This window comes from Chaetodon auriga, chromosome 2, assembly GCF_051107435.1.
Source record: "Chaetodon auriga isolate fChaAug3 chromosome 2, fChaAug3.hap1, whole genome shotgun sequence".
Lineage (NCBI taxonomy): Eukaryota > Metazoa > Chordata > Actinopteri > Chaetodontiformes > Chaetodontidae > Chaetodon > Chaetodon auriga.
The window spans coordinates 20,520,763-20,543,256 of NC_135075.1; the positions used below are offsets into that span (position 1 = coordinate 20,520,763).

General features: G+C 42.4%; 1 protein-coding gene and 1 long non-coding RNA gene across 3 annotated transcripts in view; one reads left to right on the plus strand and one right to left on the minus strand.

Annotated features, from left to right (window-relative positions):
* The window catches only part of col2a1b (collagen, type II, alpha 1b), a 49,166-nt gene that overhangs the window by 19,507 nt on the left and 7,165 nt on the right, over positions 1 to 22,494 (plus strand). For both annotated transcript variants that reach the window (XM_076739890.1, XM_076739898.1), the window contains 26 exons: positions 2,172 to 2,270; positions 2,403 to 2,447; positions 2,719 to 2,817; positions 2,953 to 3,006; positions 3,341 to 3,448; positions 3,712 to 3,765; positions 5,597 to 5,695; positions 7,393 to 7,446; positions 8,493 to 8,591; positions 8,927 to 8,980; positions 9,388 to 9,441; positions 9,819 to 9,872; positions 10,081 to 10,134; positions 10,335 to 10,379; positions 10,469 to 10,567; positions 13,144 to 13,251; positions 13,394 to 13,447; positions 13,604 to 13,657; positions 13,857 to 13,910; positions 14,109 to 14,162; positions 16,478 to 16,585; positions 17,045 to 17,098; positions 17,220 to 17,273; positions 17,882 to 18,043; positions 19,449 to 19,556; positions 22,353 to 22,460. In XM_076739890.1, coding sequence (XP_076596005.1) covers positions 2,172 to 2,270; positions 2,403 to 2,447; positions 2,719 to 2,817; positions 2,953 to 3,006; positions 3,341 to 3,448; positions 3,712 to 3,765; positions 5,597 to 5,695; positions 7,393 to 7,446; positions 8,493 to 8,591; positions 8,927 to 8,980; positions 9,388 to 9,441; positions 9,819 to 9,872; positions 10,081 to 10,134; positions 10,335 to 10,379; positions 10,469 to 10,567; positions 13,144 to 13,251; positions 13,394 to 13,447; positions 13,604 to 13,657; positions 13,857 to 13,910; positions 14,109 to 14,162; positions 16,478 to 16,585; positions 17,045 to 17,098; positions 17,220 to 17,273; positions 17,882 to 18,043; positions 19,449 to 19,556; positions 22,353 to 22,460 — 1,989 coding nt within the window. The remainder of the gene's footprint in view (positions 1 to 2,171; positions 2,271 to 2,402; positions 2,448 to 2,718; positions 2,818 to 2,952; positions 3,007 to 3,340; positions 3,449 to 3,711; positions 3,766 to 5,596; positions 5,696 to 7,392; positions 7,447 to 8,492; positions 8,592 to 8,926; positions 8,981 to 9,387; positions 9,442 to 9,818; positions 9,873 to 10,080; positions 10,135 to 10,334; positions 10,380 to 10,468; positions 10,568 to 13,143; positions 13,252 to 13,393; positions 13,448 to 13,603; positions 13,658 to 13,856; positions 13,911 to 14,108; positions 14,163 to 16,477; positions 16,586 to 17,044; positions 17,099 to 17,219; positions 17,274 to 17,881; positions 18,044 to 19,448; positions 19,557 to 22,352; positions 22,461 to 22,494) is intronic.
* LOC143326338 (uncharacterized) lies at positions 18,131 to 22,427 on the minus strand. The gene is made up of 3 exons (XR_013077618.1): positions 22,247 to 22,427; positions 19,432 to 19,554; positions 18,131 to 18,235 (listed from the first exon to the last, which is right to left on the minus strand). It is a non-coding gene; the product is annotated as an uncharacterized LOC143326338 (long non-coding RNA).

A 22,494-nucleotide genomic window follows, 5' to 3' on the forward strand; every position in this document is an offset into this window, starting at 1 on the left:
TATGCACCTGGCTTTGGATAAAACACTCTGTAACAGCAGTCAAAATTATTTTTTTCATCTAAGTGCTACTGTTTTATAAGCGTGAAACTCTCATTTCAGCGGCGTACCACAAAAATGTGTTTCTGCGCAATGATTTGTGTCCTGTTTTTTTCTCAAATTCAGCCAGAAAACATGATGACAGATTTATTAGATGAATAGAATATAGAGTCAATATGTGGTGACTACGCTCTGACCTCAGAGCAGCAGCATCATAAACCATAGATAAGCACAATTTAGATGTAATTATTGTATGAAGAAAAAAAGCAGGATGTCACACTTTTGAGTTGAAACATGTCTCTGTTGTGTGTGAAGAAAATGTTTATGTGACTTTATTAGATTCTGTGTGACAAAAGCCACGCAGTCTCCTATCAAGCTGTTACAGGGAAATAATAATCAATGCATGCCAAACAACAGGGATGTGATGTTTAGGATCAGATCGCCTTCACTGGTTTTGTTCTGGAGTGTGTCACCTGAAAATTGGATGCAGTGCAGGCGCGAGCTTCAGTCTGAGCCTTGCAGCTAGCAGGCGCTGTAGCAACAAATGAAAGATGACCCCTCGTGTTTGGCTGACGAAGCTTTAGCTGCACATTTCCATGTCAATCAGTCTGTCCTCTTTCCTTCTCCCCTCGTCTGTTACAACAGTGCACATGGCTCCATAGACGCCATGTTTGTTTACTGCTGTAGTCACGGAAACACTCTGTTTAGCTCTTAGGACTGACGCTTGTTACCTGCAAAGACTGCACGTGTCGTTCGTTCACCAGGGACACGCGCTGGGCCAGACGTTGTCATGAATGGACCATTTTATCCTGCCCGGAGTCCCCAAAAGATTTTAATCACTGTGCAAAATAAAAGCTTTATAAAAAATTAGCTCAGCAACACAAGGATTAAACTCGTTATTAAAAGTGCGTTGAGTCATTCTGGAGAAAAATTGAAGATTAATATAAGTTAAACAAGTGAGTTATATAAAAATTCACACCATGTACAGTGAAACGGGGAAATTAGCTACAGAGACCAAAGCCGTTTTTTGCACCAGGCTGTAAACAAGTTTATTTCGGCGGTGAAGTTGGGCATGTTGATTCTGGGAACCACAGTATGTGGATTGACTCACTGGTGAAGTGGAGTACACATCTCTGGCATCTCCATGGATGGTCAGATAAGTCATTTGGTCAAAGTTGCAGCGTCCCTAAACTGTCAACACAGACAGGACACGCTGTTTCACTCAGTCACAGGTGCTGTGAGGAAGTTTGTTTCCTTGTCGACTTTGGCTGAAACGATTCCTCGAGTTACTGGATTAGGGAGGAACTTTTCCTTCAGCGCAGGGCTTTCTGCCAGAAACACACAGCTCATCGTGTTTCACACGGATGATTGTCGCTGTGGCACACGCAGGAGGAACATAAGTTAGTGGCGCTGATTACAAAATGGAGAGAGAGTGAGCAAATACCTGGGAGCGAAGAGAGAAAACAGGGCAGAGTAATGGCCAAAGTTGTTCAAAGTTTGGGATCATTTCAAATCGAAGAAAAATGAAAACTCTGTAGAGTGTGTCCATTGCAAAACTGAGCTAGCTTAGCATAATAGCCAGCATACGCGTCCACTCCACGGAGCGGAGCAGACACAAGGTCCGGTTAATATAAGGGCTAGTTAACAACGTTAATCAACGTGATGGCTACTAGTTATGTCCCTAACTTAGCTAAGTTTAGCCCAAGAAAATAACTAGAAAGTAAAACGCATAATAATAACAATAAGACCTTCATTTGTATAGCGCTTTGCAAAAGATGACACAAAGCACTTTCCATGAAATTACACAGACAATAAACAAACAAGAACAACAATTAACAAATACTTCTAAGAAGACAGTAAATACTTATTCATGCGCTCTCAGGTTTAGTTTTGTGCTCCTTTTTTTTTTAATCAGTTTAAGTGTTTTTTTCTTGGGCTGCTCTTCTGTTGTCTGTGCTGTTAAAGATGTCTTGTCACAGTTAATTAGACCCTAGATCTTCAAAGGACCTTGTTACTTTGTTGTTTGTTTTCTGTCGTATTTTTCTGTTTTATTTTAGCTGATTGCCAACTGTTATGTTTACTTAAACGTCCCAAGATCTTTGCTTACATGTCAATTTCATGTCACCTCTTTTCAGGGAGAAGCTGGCCCTACGGGAGCTCGTGGACCTGAGGGTGCTCAGGGACCCCGTGGAGAGTCTGGCACTCCTGGATCACCTGGACCTTCTGGCGCTTCTGTAAGTGATGCTATAAGCACTCATTTCAAAGGAAAAGTGTGGTATATTAACTTGTTAATGTACTGACAGAACTGACTAACTGAATCAGGACCACCTGTGACACTCACTCACTTTGTCTTGTTTTCTCTGCAGGGAAACCCTGGTACTGATGGTATCCCCGGATCCAAAGGATCAGCTGTAAGTATAAAACTCTTACTTGTCTGTATTTCAAACTTCCACCCACTCACTGTGTGTTTTCCCATTTAACTGTTGTGCAGCAGCAGATTAGAAAAGGTCACCAAACTACAGACTGCATCTTAAAAACTTGAGATGAAACTTTTCTTCTTTCAATAAGTCAGTCAGTTTTAAGTAAACATGGCAGCTGTTATCTTATGCTGTCTTCATCAAGCAAGGAGGAGAATTCACTATGACTGACCACATGTTTCTGTCTCTCCTTCGTTCTCTGCAGGGTGCTCCTGGTATCGCTGGTGCTCCTGGTTTCCCTGGACCTCGTGGACCTCCCGGGCCTCAGGGAGCAACTGGACCTCTTGGGCCCAAAGGAACATCTGTATGTCCTCACTATGTCGTTCATTCATTAATCATTAATTTCATGTTCCAATGCACAGAAAAGATGATAATGACCTGCTGCTTTTTCTCTCACTCTCTCTTTTCTGTGTCTGTCCATCTGTCCATGATTGTCTAGGGAGACCCAGGTATTCCAGGGTTCAAGGGAGAGGCTGGACCCAAAGGAGAAATTGTGAGTTTTATTTTCTTTTACTCGTCTCTGTGTTCCCTGATTTCTCACCCAGTCAACTAAATCCAAACATTGCTAATCTACTGTAAACACAGTATCTAGCCAAATGATGATAATAAATGTGAATGGCAATCACTTTGAAGATCAGTTGACTTTGAAATCAGCTGATCTGACACTTCACATGAAATGATCTGAACAGACTTCTGAAGGTTCCTCGTGTTGTGTGAGAAGTTCTTCCTGGTGCCAAAAGCAGTTTCCTTCATTCATGAGAAATCGTTACAGTCGCCAGTTTATAATTAATTTCTCTATTTTTGATAACATTGTCTGTGTTCTCCAGGGACCAGCTGGTCTTCAGGGAGCTCCTGGCCCACAAGGAGAAGAAGGAAAGAGAGGACCCCGAGGCGAGCCTGGTGCTGCTGGACCCCTTGGACCACCAGGAGAGAGAGTGAGTAGCATCTAATGGTTGAGGACATGTTATAGAGCTCTTAAAAGACACAGCTGATTCAGTGTGTGTGCTTATATTACACATTTAGGGATAATATTGGTGAAATTGGAACTGTTTACATTTTTAATGAGGATAATTGCAAATACAATTAAATTTTAATAAAATTCAACTGTTCCTTATTTTGTTTGGTGCCACCTGGGGACCTGTTCAAGGACCACTACCTTGTTGTTATTCTTATAACCCTGACTCTGTTTTCTGTATAGGGAGCCCCTGGCAACCGTGGTTTCCCTGGTCAAGATGGTCTGGCTGGTCCCAAGGTGAGTATCACCTGTCAACAGTTACACTCCTTCCTGAGAAATGGCTTTATTACTGCTGTAGGAACAGAAAGTCTGCTCTGAAAGAGGAAATGAAGGTGGATGCTTTTGGAGGATGCAGATCTGGCAGAGGAAGAGTAGAGATAGAGAAATTTATGCAGGCGATGCATCAACAGTCAGTAAATCTGTGAAACTGAATTAACGGATTCCATCTTCACATCGCATTTGAACATTGCTGTTAACAACGATCGTTATTCTTATTGCAATAACATTCATGAATCACATATTCGCAGTGTTGTCACATACCGTAGGACTCATACTGCTTACAAATATATTACCACTGATTCTGATTTAATTTTACACAGTTTGACTCTGTAACCTTTGAATTCAGCTGTGGAGAAGAAACAGCTCTCACTACTCTGGTGACTGTAGTTTACAGACAGACTTACAAACATGTCTCACATTGTCAGTCTCTGCAGAACAGCACTCAGCGCTCTCTGGGCTTCAAACTGGCCCGTATAGATTCTCCTGCTCGCCAAAAAATGAATCCACTTCCACACTTTTTAATACCGTTTAATGCTGTTCTGTCTCATAAAGACTGCCATGAGCTGTAAGATTATTTAATTTGTAAAATATTTTCTGCCATGGATTGCGCCGCCTCCCCTTGAAGCTTTCAATTTAGCTGTAATTTAACAGTGAGATTGTTTATCAGCACTCAGGGGAACAACTTCCCCTCAAACTGCTTCACTCAGGGGAACAACTTCCCCTCAAACTGCTTCACTTACAAACAAACAAAAAACAGACTTGTGTATATATATTTATATTGTTATATTTTGTACTTTCATTTTTAGTAGATGTGTCTGCACCAACTTCACCACAACAAATTCCTCGTATGTGTAAAATCATGCCTGGCAATAAAGCAATTTCTGATTCTGATACGACAGACAACTGGAAAATAATGTTTCAATGAATGTGCTTTATCAACATTAAAGTGCGACAATAAAATAAACTCTGAAAGGCCATATTAATTTAGTTCATGTCTGGTATCTGGTAATCTTTAGTATAGATGTATACATGGAATACCTGGTCTGACAGCATTTCTCAAAGAGCTAGAGACCAAGAAATTATGATTTGTGCCAGTTATAGTCATATAATCTACAGTGTTCTTTTTACATTGTGTCACTGATGTGTTGTTAATTTTTTTTCTCCAACAGATAAATAAAAAATGTCATTTCACCGAGCATTTTATTGACTCGGTCATCCCCTATGACATCTCTGAAAGATCATTTTTCACCCCATTAACTCATAATAATTCTTGAATCAAGCTAAATTGCTCAAAGCGGTGTACCGTCTTGATATAATGTGTTTGATGAGGCGGGTAATGAGACTGAACTCAGATCAGCGCCTTAACTGGCGAGTTAATGACGGACATGATAAATTTCCAGTGAAGAGCAAAGAGTGAAATTCATCAGCACTTCTGTTTCTCCATCACGACATCTGAAGCTCATGTGCAGGCAGCAGTGATGCATGCAACTCCACCGTATGGCCACAAGATGGCAGCATAGCCCAGAAACCCGTCACGCACTAGTGACCTACCTGTTCCTCATCTGCAAAGCTAGAATCTCATTTAACATCATCTCCCAGCACAATTAAATTTATCCCGAAATGAATCTGTCAGAGTTTAATCTCCTCACCTGCAGCAGGTCAATGAAACTCCTTCACACTATTAAAAGAGAAACTTATTTCCTCTGTGCTTTGAGAGTTGAAGTGCCGCCTCCTTAGTGATCGACTGAGTGACCGACCCCGGTTTTGTTCTCTCTTTCTCCTAACACAGGGAGCCCCTGGTGAGCGTGGACCTGCTGGTGCCAGTGGTCCCAAAGGTGCCAACGGTGACCCCGGCCGTCCTGGAGAGTCTGGTCTGCCTGGTGCCAGAGTAAGCACTTCCCTTACCTGTAATACACATGAATCTGGATGTCGATGACCTGTAGAAATATGATGTAAAACATGCAAAAATTAGGAAATAACCCATGATTTTTAGATCCAGTGAGTTTTTAAATGGTTCATTTAGCCTAAGAAGGATGAACATTTTCTTATCTCATCTCATAAGGGAACACTTAAAGAGGTGCTCCAGTGATTTAGAAAGAGCTTCAGAGTCAGAGCTGATTCAGCAGTGGCCTGGGTATCCCGAGTCTTAGTCCCTTGTGTGGGTCAAGATCCAGAAACACCGGAGCCCACAGTCACCACAATGCAACCAACTGCACTTTTCCACTAAATACTACCTGCCAGATAAACACCGTCATCTTTCAAGTATGCAGTATTAGCTTCCTGTTAAAAGAGAGGCATTGCACTATTACATTGTTGAAGTAACAATGGACATTTTTAAAAAAAAAAAGGATCAAATTCAATGCAGCATAACCAGAGATCTGAGCTACATCCTTTTTCTCTCTACTCTTAGTATGTACTACAGCTGCTCTTGCACAGTGCAGTACACACCGCAGCATGCATACAACAGGGATGTTCTACTTCATCATAACATTGCGCCGTGAACTTTGATACTCTTCCTCGCAGTCGGTAGCGTGAAATCTGAAGACAAAAGAAAAAAGCATCTCATTCGATGTGACCGCTGTGCAGAGGATTGAGGGTCAGAAGAGCCAAATAAGTTTGGTGGCTTGCATTCTGCAAACTGGGGCTGAATACAGTAGAACATCGTGGTGTTATGGGGATACTAGATTTGACATATTGGGTATTGAATTGCAGCCGTCATCTTCTTTATTCCGCATATTCTTCTCCCTTGTCAAAACCTAGTGCATAGATTACCTACAATGCAATGCAACTGCCCAGGATTCAGGTAGTAGTTGCTAGCAGCAACTACTGTAGCCTCAAGCTGCTAACCTCACGCAGAGATGAGGAGCGGGCTGGATATTTTTTTATTTTTTTATTTTAAACTTGTCATCTTCAGCTCCAACTGATGCTGACTCAAGTTTCACAGTTTATCAGACCCTGCACAGCTTCCTCTGGAGCCACAAACGTCTTTATATAACTTTCTTCGCACATCCAGCAGTGGTACTCCCCAAGACCTGTAAACAGACTTTTATGTTTAAAATAGGTGGTGTTTCCCTTTAACAGTTTAAAATCTCTAAACCCAAGCTGAGATAACGCTTGGCAAAGCTCCTCCAGAGCCACAGAAAACATTATACAACTGTTTTCACAAAATGTGGCGCTCGCCATGGGGAAGACACTGACCTTTATGTTCGAAAATGGTGGAATTACCCTTTAATCCCTCGTTTTATCTGGAAAAGTCACCAGTTTTTGGAGATACATGGTTTTCACTGGAAAGCATTTGTGCTTAAGTGTGGAGCGATTTTATTTCCCAACAGCAACACAAGTGGTTAATACCACCACAGAGGAAGTAGACTTGAACCTGAAGTGCACTCTCATTCATGATTTAGGTCTTCATCATTTCCATCAGTAGGTGTTGAACTGTTGCTTGTTGCACGCAGGGCCAGTCAGAAGGTGTAAATTCACTTTCCCACAGTACCATATGTTCCCACCTTTCTGAGTACATGTCTGCATATAGATGTCTGATGACTCATCTGGGTTACATCTGTCTCTGCTCTCCTCCTCTGTCAGGGCCTGACTGGACGCCCTGGTGACGCCGGCCCTCAAGGCAAAGTTGGACCCTCTGTAAGTGCGCTTTTTTCTGCCGTAATGTGTTTTTTTTTGCGTCCCTGTAAATCAATAAAGCTAATCACACAGCATCTATCCTCACTCAGCATGAGCGGCTGTGTGTTGTTGGTTGTTTTTTATATATATATATATCACATGTGGAACGAGCAATTAGAGACTTGTAATTTTGCTAAATCTGCTCTCTCATCATGTAATGACTCATAAGTGGTTTCATCAAATTGAATTGCGGGAGACTTCTCCACCCATTATGCACCAGGCCCATCCCCAGTGCGTCTTTGCTTTGCTTTAGAGTGACAAAGTCTTCGACGTTCAGTTCAGAGCTCTGGCATTTTCTCTACTTCATGGCCGCAGTTTGCTGAACAGGCTCCTATTTTATCTCTTCATGCGTTGTTTTTGGTCTAATCCATCTCTTAACTGGCTGGAAAGTCCAATAAAACTCCTCACTGAGATATTTTCATTAGATTGACTCCTCTTATAGACTATTTAGCCGCTGCCATTCATGCATCATACAGTGCAACCACACACCTTCAGGTAAACTTGTGCTGCGCTGTGATTACACGTTTTCTCATATTTAATGTTTTTATGTCGGCTATGTGAACTTCATGTTTGCACCTTTGCCGTCCAGGGACTGTGTTTCATTAAAACATGATGGTTTACTGACAGATTAAGACTGGCTGACTGAAGAACTGGCATCTGGTCAGACTGATAATGATTGATGGTCTATTTCATCTGTTATTTCTTTGCTTCCTGGCTTTCCTAGTTTATCCCTGAGGGGCTTATTTATTTAGAGGCAATTAAAGTTTCTACAGATTGAGTAACTGTTGCATGTCCTTGGGTCATGCTGGATATTTCTCTGCAAGACCCCAATCCCAAACCTCCAAACCCAATTCTGCCCAGATCCTTTGAGCGGTTACTCCTCCGCATCCCTCATTTCCAGTCTAAATCCAAGTGTGATTATACATTTCTGCTGTTGTTTATCAGACCCAACTTTTTACTGGATGTTGCTTAGATTGACAGACTTGATTCTTATTTGACTTGACCAGGGAGCTCCTGGTGAGGACGGTCGCCCAGGACCCCCAGGCCCTCAGGGAGCCCGTGGACAGCCCGGTGTCATGGGATTCCCTGGACCCAAAGGAGCAACTGTGAGTAATTATACATATAAGAAATTAACAAATGAATTAACTGTTTTCTATATGTTCAACTGTGTCAGCATCACTTATTTTGGACCCGTAAAACTTGCTCTGTTGTCTTTGTTGTTTTATTTGTCCTTTCTAAAAAAAAAAAGAACAAAAAGAAGTCCCTGAATCAAGAACAGAAACGACACGCCCAACAACAACTGGAGTGCTGCTGAACAATTTCACACCATTTGACATGCACCACCTCGTTCACCCTCTCTCCCCCAGAAATAGATGCAGGACCGAGCCAATCAGCCACGGCCCTGTGACTAACCGCCGCATTTTGTTTCTGTTGTGATTAGGGTGAGAGTGGCAAGTCTGGTGAGAAAGGACTGGGTGGAGCTCCTGGTCTGAGAGTGAGTTTATCTCCTTTTCTGCTTTGAATAACTTCCTGCAGTCACTGAACTTGGATCTTACATGTGCCGTGATTAAGCATCATGTTTTCATCGTACCACCATCCTCTGATTGACACTGTTTTCAAAACATGCATGTTCATGTAAATCATGAAATAGTCCGAAATTAAGTAACGTTGACTGTGTTTTTGTAATTATTCTATTAAATGATTAAATGTAACCTCTTTTCTGTGCTTGTGGACTGTGACTCACCACTGATCTACTGTGATTTCTGTAGTTCAGCTTCCAGCATGTTGAAAAGCTCAATTATAGCTATCAGATGTCTATCTAGTTAATAGCATCACCTTTGGCTTAACTGTTGATATCTATCTATTTGTCTGCTCCTCCTCCCTCCTACTTCCTCTCCTCAGGGTCTGCCTGGCAAAGATGGAGAAACCGGCCCCGCTGGACCCCCCGGCCCTGCTGTACGTATCTCTATCTCCCCCATCCCACTCCATATAGCTTCAACACTGATACTATCTTCCCCTTTTACTCAGTCTGTACTTAGAAGCAACCTTCAGTATCTCTGTGTCCCAGACTGCCTTGACGATAGCTCTGTCTTAAAGAAAAAATAGTCCTTGACACAAATGCCTGGACATTGCAGGACGGCATCACTGACTCACGGACTTGTTTTGAAGTTTGTGTCTGAGCGCGCTGACCAAACTAAAGCCAGTTTAACCTGAAGTTATCCCTAAATGTCCATAAATGGACAAAACCCATCCTGAACATCAGAGTCCTGTGTGATATTCCTGACGTCTAGACGATGATAGAAGTTGATTGTGTTCATTAATTATCTGTTTAGGGCCCCGCTGGAGAGAGAGGAGAGCAAGGACAGCCTGGTCCCTCAGGTTTCCAGGTGAGTCTGCTCAAACCTTTACCTGAAATCACCTGTTACAGCTGATGAATGAAAGCAGCTGTTTCTCTTCTTATGGCTGTGAGTGTGCTTGTAATTGTGTTGCTACATGAATATTAAGCAACATTGTGCTGATGTATTGCTGTGCATGAATTTGTTATGTTTTTGTTTTTCATTTCTGACTCTATTTGTTTGTTTCTGCGTTCCTCAGGGTCTACCCGGACCCCCTGGCCCCCCTGGTGAGGGAGGCAAGCCTGGAGACCAGGTGAGTGCACATTTGTTTGGTGATATAAGGCTTATAAAGTCACATAAAATCATTAGAAAAACGAGCATTGTTTCATCAAAGACTTGAAGGGAAGAGATCCTAAAAGAATATAGTATATAATTAGTAGCAGTAGTAGTAGTAGTAGTAGTAGTAGTAGTAGTAGTAGTAGTAATTATTTTCTCCTTGTTTTCTCCTGACAGGGTGTCCCTGGAGAGGCTGGAGCTGCTGGTGCTACTGGACCCAGAGTAAGTCGACAGGCTGTATTAAACGTCACTCCTTGTTTGATTGACTGATTGTCAGACACGCCGCTGATTGTCGCTGTGTCGCCGTTCAGGGAGAGCGTGGTTTCCCCGGAGAGAGAGGAGCTGCCGGCCCTCAGGGTCTGCAGGGACCTCGAGGTCTGCCCGGAACTCCTGGAACTGATGGACCCAAGGTGAGTCCAGCATCTGGTCAAAAACCAGGAAGAGACAGGGTTTCAAGTTACTATCGCCTGAGGTGAGATGTTTTCGAAGACATCCTTATCACATACAGCAGCAGCAACACGTTCATGTGAGCATGTGATAAATAATAATCACCTCAGGGGTTTGCGAGTTGAGCTGTGTGACTTCATTCAGTGTTTTCCCCCAAATGTTACTCACTGGAGGTGGTAAGTCACCCAGATCATATCGTCTTATGATCAATTCAGTCTGTAGATGACAGTCTGTACGCCATTTACTGTGTGAAACAGCACCTCTGCTCTGTCTTCCCAAAGGCAAACATCATGTTTTATAAGCGTATTATTTTGGGGTGCCCTGGTGGTTTAAGGCAGCAGTTCCCAGCCAAGGTCTTTGTTGACTGTTGGTCCCCATCTGTCACCCTCATTTCCTGTCATCTCTCTACGGTCAAAGCCCTGATGAAGGCGGAAAAATGCCCCACAAAAAAGAGGGTTTAATTTATTTTCTAAATTCTTTTAATGAGAAGAAAATAAGAAATCTACATAAACCTGCACAGTCACATACATATGTACATACAAGCATTCACACTGTACACACACATCTGGATATAAACATTATATCACCATATGACGTGTCCATATATGTACAGAAGACAAACAAAACCAGTTTTTGTGGGTTTGTTTATTCATTTTTTGGCTCTCCTCTCTTATAAAACACTGTTGTGGAAAAGCTGTATATTTACCATTTGAATGGAAGACTGCATGATTGCCAGGATCTTTTCCTGCGTTCAAATCCTACATTTAATAAATCCATAAAAAGAGGGTATTTTTAAGGAAAACAAGTGGTAGCTCAGAGTGTTTTCCAATCAAGCTACAGGACACAGTCGTTCGTTTATCAGCCATCAGACCTCCAGCCAGCTGCAGTAATTTGTCACAACTTCACTGTGAGTGAAGGAAGAGCTCAAAGCGGCCGCAATTCTTACTTTTGGATTGTTATCCGGTCAGATTTTAATCCCAGTTCAGAGGTTTTCTCCCCTTAAGGTCAGACAGGAGCAGATAGAGCGGATGAGGATTAGCGAGCTGACATGAGTGTGATGGTGATGGAGGAGGTATGAGCAGACATTTTGTGGAGGCTCCATTCGGGGGAAGATGCAGAAGGATTTGCTGCGAGGAATAAATTCTACATCTGCCCTCTTCAGTAAAAACAGCATTTGAATGATTCACAGCCGACGTCGAGGCGGCGTGAGCCCCGTGGTTACAGCTTAATGACTGCAGATAGGCAGCAGCAGTCGGTGTCTGATCTCGCAGACTGCAGCGGAAAGCGCTGCTGATAAGCCCGAGAACTTTTGACCAGGAGTGGGCCTGGTGGAGCCACTTAAAAGAAGGAAATCAAAGTCTGCATTTGCCTCCATTATCTAAGCTTTGATATTCGCAGCAGAAATATAGTCATGATAAAACTCCCGTTTCTACTTTAGAGACAGAATTAAAGGTGGACCCACAATCAAAAGAACATGGATTTTGAGATACTACTTTACAGTACAGTAAATACTAAAGAACGAGTGAGGAATGCTTCATCTTTATTCATTAATTAATAACTGATTTGAGGACTATATCATAGATAATGATGAGTCACGAGAGAACAGACTGAGACATACTATACTAATGGATCATTAGGTAATAAAGCCTTTATACTGAGAGTTCACAGCTGCTTGTCATAATCATGAAGTAATGAAGGATTATTCAGTTACTACTACTTCTGATGATCCATTAATTGATTTGCTTAATATTTCAAGAAAAAAAATATTAAAATGTGAATATTTTCTGCCTTCTTTATTCCTCCACTTTGGGAAACACTGATGGACCAAACAAATAACTGACTAATGGAGAATTTTATTGACAGATTAATGGACGATGAAAATAATCGTTAGTCGTCGTCCCACCTTATCGTAAAGTTTTACCGAGATATTTTCTGTCTAGCGCCAGTCGACCTCATCCCTCACCCTTCTTCCCCTGCTCTGTCATCCCTCTACCTTCATCCTTCCTTCCCTACATCCTCCCTTCGCCTCACCCCTTGACCCTCATCCTAATATATCATCCTTCATCATCTCTGCTCTCCTTCATCCATAATAAGCATTAAGCTGTTCTAAATCCAGATCTTTTTGCCATGCTCTTTGTTAGTGAATGTTTTTTCTACATTTTAAAGTTGGTCAAACTTTATTTTAATACAGCAAGAGAACAACCTGCGTCGGGGGAATAACGCTGAACTGATGAGTTTCTCGCAGCGTTACGGTCCTTTTCTTAACCCTGAACAGAGCATGCCGAGACAAATGTGAGCGTGACAGCACCACTTTTTGTGTTTCTGACACATGTATAAATAAACACAAAGTCTCTTCAAAGGCAGCCTGAAAGTAACAGAACACGCTCACAAAAGTCTCGGCTGTGGATAAGAACGGCTTGACACATCTGGTGCTCACACTCAGTTATTCAGTATACAATGACCCTGAAGTGCATTTCCTGTCTGTGTCGGTTGCTGTCTCCGCATAGCCTCCTCTTCATGCATTTCTGCTCCATTACAGGGAGCCATCGGACCTGCTGGTGCTGCTGGAGCTCAGGGACCCCCCGGCCTGCAGGGCATGCCTGGAGAGAGAGGATCTGCCGGCATTCCTGGACCCAAAGGAGACAGAGTAAGCCACCATGGGAACAAAGTGTCGACGGCTGAATATTTATACGTTTCATATGTAGAATTTGATCTACTTGATTTTAAATTTTGTTCGTGCACCTCTGTCAGGTGACTGACTTGTATTTTTTTTTTTTTTATCCTCATAGGGTGACATTGGAGAGAAAGGACCTGAAGGTGCTTCTGGCAAAGACGGTGCTCGAGTGAGTGATTGTCATCCGTTTTGTTTTGCATCAGCGCTAATTGTCGGTGTTGAATATGGCAGAAGCCAAATGTTCGATCCTTTAAATCTTACGAAAACGGGAGCTGATTTCAAGCTTTTGCTAATCTTAACATTCTCTTCCTGTTTCCTGTCGCAGGGTCTCACTGGTCCCATTGGTCCTCCTGGTCCTGGTGGTCCCAACGGCGAGAAGGTGAGTGCATATCATTATTTTAGTTATTTATAATGAGTAAATATAGTTACTGGCAAGCCAGCACTGTAATCTTTTCTTCTCGTAGTTTTCATTCTGGTAGTGTTGAGTTGAATTTAAAGGCTGCCGTCTGTGTCTGTCTATCTGAACCCACTGTTCATAGCTCAGTGTGTGTTGCTGATGCTACTCTGTTTCCCCGCAGGGTGAATCTGGTCCTGCTGGTCCTTCTGGAGCTCCTGGTACCCGCGGTGCTCCTGTAAGTGTCGCATTTTTTGCTTTAGAGCCAATCATTTTGTGAGATTAAAGACAGTAGCTGTAAGCTGGTCCAACGTCGATTCCAGCATCCCAACTTTGAATACGCGTTGTCTGTGTTGAAGAATCGAAGCTTTTATCAGATCAGTCAGCACTGCAGTCTGAACTAACCTCTGACGTTCTGTTGCTTGTCCTTTTTCAGGGTGACAGGGGTGAGACTGGACCTCCTGGGCCTGCTGGATTTGCTGGACCTCCTGTAAGTAACAGTAACAACACTGACCAGCTCTTAGCACTTCAGAAGTCTGAAGAGCATGACCCCAGGACCACACACTAGACATCAGGACGTAATCTGTGGCGCTACAGACATGTTCCAGTACAAGTACAGTGTACTGAAGTTTACTTTTCTATTCAGTTTATAATAACTGAGTGAATTTTACAGATAAATAACTCAGTGTGCATATAAGTACAATTATAATTATTTACAAAGGTATAACTTGAGTATTTCCATTTTCTGCTACTTTTACTCCAACTCCTTTGAGGAGGCAAATATTGTGCTTTTTACTCCATTTATTTGATAACATTAGTTACTAGTTAGATAACAATGCACGATATAATGAACAAATAAATTTAGATGTAATATTAGAAATATATAATAAGGTATATTAAGGTAAATTCACAGTCAACCCAGAAGGTAAAGTATGTAAATAGTTCAAGTTAGCTCTTTTAAAAACTCGTTAGTGAAATTTTAAACTCAACCTTCAGTCAATATTGAACATAAAAGATGTAATATTTCATTATTGGATTAAAGCACAGTAGATCTACAACAGATAACCTCAACACCTTGATAATAATCACATCAATTTTCAGGCAAAACATGGTGATTTTATTCTCTAGATAAAAAAACATACCGTGTGTTTTGTTTCCTGGAAAATGAGACTAAAGCTCTAATTGATTTTTCTTTCATCAAAGAGAGTCGTGAGCTGAGAGATGACAGACAGCTTTTCTTATTTCAGACCTTTCTATTCCTGCTATCTGCAAACGCTCCGATCGAATTGTCTTTTACCTCCGTTTTAGGCCTCTCTGAATCATTTTTCATCTCGACTTAGGCCCTGTCTCCTCAGTGTATTAGTCTTGGGAGAAAAATTAGTGTGTAGACAGTCAGAAGTCTTCGTATCACTCATCCACTTAGTCCCTCCCAAAGACTCGGGGCAAACATCAAATAAATGTTTTTAATAAGCTGCATCCTTCCAAAAGGATTTTCATCAATAATTTTGTGGCAACACAATTTATCAGACTTTTTTTCCTCCAGGTTGCTGATGATTAATTATTGAATTTATGTCAGGATGAATAACACTACAAGGTGTCTAAATCATTTTTGGTTCACAGCTCACAGTCTGTAACATCCCACCTCGTTTCCACGGGGACTGAAATACACATGGATGCTACATAAAACATCAGCTGCTCTCATGAAATATTTTTAAAGCCGAGTTTACACTTTTAAAAGTGCATTTCTTCTATAATAAACAGCACTTGCTGCTGCTATGAGAACTGACTTAACTGCACCTATCGAAACTGCACCTATCAAGGCATTGCTAACATTAGCCACCAGGAGCTACTGGTTGTTCCAGACCAAGCATGGCTTTATCAGAAAAACCCTGAGTGTGTTAAAGTTAGCTTGAGTGTGTTTTATTCCGTTTTTCATCTATGAGAGCTAAAAATTACAAAAGTTAGATTTGGATTCAGAGATTTAAAGGTTCCTTTTGTTTATATCTGACAGGTTAAACCTTCAGTGTGATGTTGGTATTGGAAACATTAAAATTTCTGTTTGTAGTCTGTTTGTAGTCCAAGTAGCATTGACCGATCTCATTTGAGCAGGCTTTGGTTGCATGCAGGTAAACAGTCCATGTGGAGAGTGAAAGAGGCGAAACGCTTTAGCCAAAATGCAATCTCACAACACACATTGACGATTTAGCATTTTATATAGGAAGATATCCGTTTATAAAAATTGGGCATTCTCTCCATTCTCACGTCTCAAGTTGTTAATTGGACTATAAGCAATGACCAACACACAGAAGAGGAAGTCTTGGCCTGGATATCTGTAATCCCCGGGCTGCACCGAGAGCCCCGAGACATTGGCTGTTGCTCCCAGAGGCTAAACCGTCATCAGAGGTTAGCTGATGGGCTCTCAGATGTGATGCTCAGAAGAGGCACATACAAATAATTGAAGCAGCATCAGAGGATAAGATAGTCTGGGTTTTTGTTCAGAGTATATGTCAGGCTCTGAAATGCTGGATGCTACATTTCCCGTAAGGCAATTCTTGAGCATCTTTGCATTTAGCTCTCCCTTCCTGCTAAATCCTCCAACCTCTAGTTTGCAACGCGGCTTTCACAGAGTGATTACTATGAATCATTAACTAGTAAAGTGATCTTTATGTGTAAAGTCAGTGGAGTACCCCTTTAAACCACTTTTTTTTTTTAGCCGATTTTCAACAAATCGCTCATTCTAAACATTTGTTGTGCTGATAGGTGACATGTTTCATTCATTCAGCTGTTTCCGTCTTTCTCTCTCAGGGTGCTGACGGTCAGCCTGGAATCAAAGGAGAGCAGGGAGAGTCTGGACAGAAGGGTGACGCCGGGGCCCCTGGACCCCAAGGACCCTCTGGTGCCCCTGGACCTGCAGTGGGTGTCTCTCTAGACTTTGTTACACAGTTGCCGAAGCAAACAGTCATTTTTTGTGGTTCTGCCTAAGCCCTAAATAATGAGGGACCTTGGGTGTTTACAGCCGAGTGATGTTTTCTCTCATAATCAAAAACACTATAAAGCGGCAAGACAACCACTGATTGGCAGTCTTTTTATGAGAAAAGAAAGGTGTTATCTCTGCACAAATCTGCAGAAAATTCCTCTTTTATTCTCAAACATTCCAACATTTGTGTTGGAGTTACCATCAAGCCAGAATGAAAGCTGTCCTTGTCACAGATTGTGACGCAGCAGGCAGAATAAAAAGTAGCTGAGGCAGACGAAGCCGCCTCTGATCCAAACAGATTAGAGCCTTTTGTGTTTTACATGAGTTCATACTGTCATTTATAAAACACAAAATAAATGTCAGATAGTAATGTAACAGTGTGCGTTCTGTTCCAGGGTCCTACAGGTGTTTCTGGACCTAAAGGTGCTCGTGGTGCTCAGGGACCTCCTGTAAGTGACCTCCTTTTTCAGTTCATTTCTTCTTTTCTTTTTGTCTCCCACTAGTACGTGTAGAAACCATCATTTTATTGCATTATTTTTGCCTTTGTCTGACTTAATCTTTCTCTTTCAGGGTGCTACTGGTTTCCCCGGTGCCGCCGGCCGTGTTGGACCCCCTGGTCCCAACGTAAGTTCACAACTACGCTCTTCAAGCACGTGGCCGAGCCCATAACCGCAGAATAATAAATAGATGTAGGACACAGATTTTGTTAGATATGTTTAAATTGTAATTATCGCAGTGTGCCATATTTTTACATAAACCTCTAGAACGCATAAAGTCAGCCTTTATTATACACTGCAGAGATACTACCTTCATTATTCAGTCACCAAATGTGAAATGGGGTACGGGAAAGAAGAAGAAACATTTGCTTGATTCATCTTTTACAAGCAAGTACCAGGTGCAGCAGAACAGATACAGGATGTTTTCTAAAAGCCACCTGATGTATTGCCACCTAAGAATTCTTATTAATTTGCACCTGTATAGCATTTCCTCTGTTTCAGCACCCACGCACCACCAATCCAGCATGTCTGACACTGTGGGAGTTGTTGTAGTTTGCCGAGAATATTTTTACAGACATGCTAAAAGAAAGTGTCGCAAATAAGTGTGATCCTGTGAGGCTGCTAATGTGACATACGTGTTAATAAAAGTTATTTAAGGATGCACAGACGTAATAGAATACACCATAGACCTGGCATGTATTATAATTTCATTTGTGTCATGTCATCCTCCTCTAGGGTAATCCTGGACCTGCTGGTCCTGCCGGCCCTCCTGGTAAAGATGGACCCAAGGGTGTGAGGGGAGATGGTGGACCGCCAGGCAGACAGGGTGATCCTGGACTCCGCGGTTCTGCTGGGCCTCCTGGAGAGAAGGGAGATGCTGGAGAGGACGGTCCCCCTGTAAGTTTGCCATACTTTAGTCAGATTCCTCCATGTGACACTGAAAGCACTGCTGGGTTTTTACATAATATGGAATTTACTGACCTTGTGACACTTGAAAAACCACTCCAGCCCCTCCAGCACCCACATGTTTAGCCGCTCTCTCGTTCTCTCCAGACTGCACATCTCCTTGAACAAGGTGAACACAGGTGTCTGTTATAGAGAGAAGAAAATGGTTAAATGTGTTTGTTTCCTACGTTTCTGTGGACTTTTACGCAGCTCTTTCTGCCCAAAGAGCCAATTTCATCAGTAATGGACAGCCGCCAAGCTCGCTCTCCATTTAATAAATACACGGAGCTGTCAGTGTCCATCACTGACTGTAATAGCAGACCGAGACGTATGACAGCACAGGGCAGCACAGGCCCAGTGACAGGCTAATGACAGGACCCCAGGCTTTTACCTTGCCTGCACTCTACGCACACACCACGGTCACACATGACGAGGAGACCTGTCAAGATAATGACACATCACAGATGACTGCATACTCAAACGTGAAGATAGCTGCTGTGTCCAGGCCCATCTCATGCAGAGATTACATACATTAAATCCTGAGACATGTATCAACATGTCAAAGTCTCAGTTGGCTGAATGGCATGTCTCAGGTGTCCCTTAGAGTCAGGTGTTTATTGTGAGCATGGGTTAAGGGAGCTTTCACTGCAGGCTGTGGTGGATGGAGCAGGTGATGTCGAGATCGATGTTGATCTGCGTTGCTGGAATTGGGAGCTGTAAAGTCCCGCGTGGAACAAATGACATAAGAAATAAATCAAGTGAAGAAGCAGAACGAATGAAACACAGAAATAAGAAAAACAGAACACAAATAAAACTTTCTTGAACACACAAAGACATAAAGATGACAAAACTCCAGGAAAACACTAATCCCAGCCAGGAAATAGACATAACCCCCTTCAGCTTTAAAACAGATTAAAAGGTGTGTTATGATGTGTTATTAAATGAGCTTTAGAGATGCTATTAGGTGGATTTCGTTACCTTAGGACAGAGCCAGGCTAGCTGTTTCCCCCTGTTTCCAGTCTTTGTGCTAAGCTAAGCTAAGAGGCTGCTGCCTTCATATTTAGGTACAGACGTCAGAGTGTTAATGATCTTCTTAACTAATTGTCCAACAGAATATTTCCCAAAATGTTGAACTCTTCCTGTAACATAGTTGCCCTCTTGTGTTAAATACTGTTGTACTATTGGCTAAAACAAAATCACTTGGATATGGAAAGGGCAGAAAGTCTGACTCTTGTGCCTTAATGTTAGAAGATATAATTGCAAGAAAAGCTAAATGATGAACTGTAGGGAAATGTGGGGTCTAAAAAAAATGGTGTTAATTAATTAAAGCGCTCATTAACCTCTTTTTCCGTCTCAGGGTCCTCTGGGTCCTTCAGGTCCTCAGGGTTTGGCTGGTCAGCGCGGTATCGTCGGTCTGCCCGGACAGCGTGGTGAGAGAGGTTTCCCTGGTCTGCCTGGACCCTCTGTGAGTAACAAATCATTTAATGCACAAATTAGGGCTGCAGCACTTGTTTACTTTATCGATAAACTTTTTACAATGCATTGATTGTTTAGTCTATAATGTCAGGAGATCGTGAGAAAAGCCTGTTACAGTTAACAAGGTGGCAAGAAATATGTAACGTATTCAATTCACAATAACCGTCGATTCATCAATAGAATATTGACCCAACAGCCTGCATCCATCCAACCGACCGACAGCATTTATTTTGATAATCCATTTCATTCTAGTCAATACAACCAAGTTTCTGTGTTTTTCATGACAGTGAATTTCAATTCTGCCGCTGAAGAAGACACATGAGTGTCTATTAGCTTGTCTTTTCATAAACTGCCATGCATTCCTCTCTCAGGCACTTTGACACTTTACGGCTCAATCGATTAATCGATTATGGAGAGGATGTTCGGCAGATAAATTGATACTGAAAATAATCAGGTTCAACCCAACAGAGTGGTATAACTTAGTTAAAATGGAGAAAAGCAGACAGATCTCACCGTTGAGAGGCTGAAACTCACAAATATTTTAGCGTTTTACCTTGATTAAAGATTAATTGATGATCGAAATAGTTGTCAAATAAGTGAACAAATGCAAATGTTTGGCTGAAGGGAGAATTATTCAACATTAAATGGTCACTGCTGAGTTCATTACTAGGTGAGGTGTTTCTTCTGTTAACCTTACAGAAGAAAATAGTCTGTTAGCTAATACATATTCATGAATCTGCCCTTAGAGCACAATGTCCATAAGGCCTAATGTTCTGTGACTCCATACAAGGGAAAGCAGAGAACCCACAGACAGGCTGTGGACTGTCAGTCCGCTGTGGCCTAATTGGATCAAAGTCAAATCACATCTCACATGAGCCAGGACTTTTTTCCCGGTGAACTGACTCCATTTGATGTTCAGCATGACATGTGACAAGAAGGCTCCCCTGCTTACATCTCACACCATTTGATATGTGAGCTATGTCCCACACTTACAGCATCTCAGTGGGCATGTCCTTACTGTTCATTATTCATCAGTGCAGATGAAATGGGGGCCAAGAAACGATGCTAAACCCACCTGGGAATGTTTCGAGCACAGAATATGCAGAAGTGACGCTTGAACTGCAGATACAGTTTGTGTGACCGTCGGCAGTTTGGTCCCTTTGAAGGCAGCAGCTGCTCGGAGTTCGAACAAGTACTCACACCTGTATTACTGAATGCAGGCAGTGTTTTGTGCCATGCTTCCATCCTTGAATTTGATCCTTTTTGTTCAAACACATAAAAGAGTAAAGACAGTTTTCATAAAGCATGTGGAGAGAAAATAGCCTCTAATCCGTTTTTCGGGTAACTCGTTGTCATCTGGTTTGGTCATGGGTAAATTAGCGTGCCAAGTGGGTTGTGTAATAATTAGATTACAGATAATTAGTAGATAATTGACAGCTGAACCTTTCAAAGAGCTGAGTAGACAAACACATCATTGGCAGGGCTGTGACTGGTGTTTGCTTCCAGTATTTCCAACTGAAAAACAGGACAGCCAACAGTTTATAAGTAAATCTGAGGCGATCAGTATTATATGAATTTAATATCATCATGCATCAGCCTATTGGTATATGTGGGCGTAGAGTCCATTTCTACCGGCCAAACATCCAACTGCGATCGAAATGTTGTCCATTTAAATAGATTTGTAGTGTGGAGTCAGTGTGCAGCTGCTGCTCTTTTCTTTCTGGAAACTTCGCCAAAACTATTGACCAAAAGCTGTTTCTAAATAACTCTGATGAGATTAATAGGCCGAGCAGATGCAAAAACTGCAGCTTTTTATATCTGCAACACATAGTAATAGCCTTAGCTGTAGCTTTATCGCTGCTAACAAGGTTTGGGCGTCTGTGGAGGCGGCAGTCATGTTGCCATGTAAACATTTACCGATCGATCTGGTACCTGCAGTAGCTGCCTGGTCTAATTCGATATCCGAGTGGTTGTTTTCAAGCTGTCATTTTGCAACAAACGCTGAGCTTTTGAGACATAGACTGGCTGCACAGCGTTCAAATGTTCTGATATAACACTGTGGTGGCACGGTGGCACAGTGGCAACACTGTCGCCTCACAGCAAGAAGGTCCCGGGTTCGAATCTCGCTGCGGGCACTGGGTGTGTCCTCCACCATGCTTCGGTGCCTGCTGCTCGAGGAGGGCCTTTCTGTGTGGAGTTTGCATGTTCTCCCCGTGCTGCCCACCGCTCCTGGTCTGCCGCGGAGGAAGGACGACCAGGATGGGTCAAAAGCGGAAGACAAATTTCACCTCCGTGTGTTGTGCGCGTGTGTGTGACAATAAAGGGGAATGTCTCCCCCTGATTCTTCTTCTTCTTCTTCTTCTCTTCTATAAATAAAGCTGCTGTCATTGTGAGAAAAGCCTCTGAAATGGATTCAGACCATCATATTTTCAAGCTGACTGTAGTTATCAGGAGTCACTGCTGATTTTGCAGAATGCTTCAACTGAAAGTGGTTTAATAAACGATGGGCCTCATCTCCATCTGAGGACTCACCTGCACATGATATCTAATTTTACCATTATCAGCCTGATATGTCAGCCGTGTCAGGTGATCTAACCCAGCTGTTCACTGTTTCCAAAACCAGTGATTCCCTGGGATGTTAGACTGAATTTATAATTAGAGAAGAGTGAGTGAACGTACCCGTGGATGAATTACATGATGAGTTGTAGTCCCGGTAATTCATGATGCCCCATAATGTAACAAATCTGGTTTAGGTGTAGTAATGACTCTTCTTCTCTCCTCTCAGGGTGAGCCTGGAAAGCAGGGAGCTCCCGGTGGCAGCGGAGACCGTGGACCCCCTGGACCTGTGGGACCACCTGGACTCACTGGACCTGCAGGAGAGCCTGGCAGAGAGGTCAGACAATGGGCAGCACACAGCATGTGTGTTT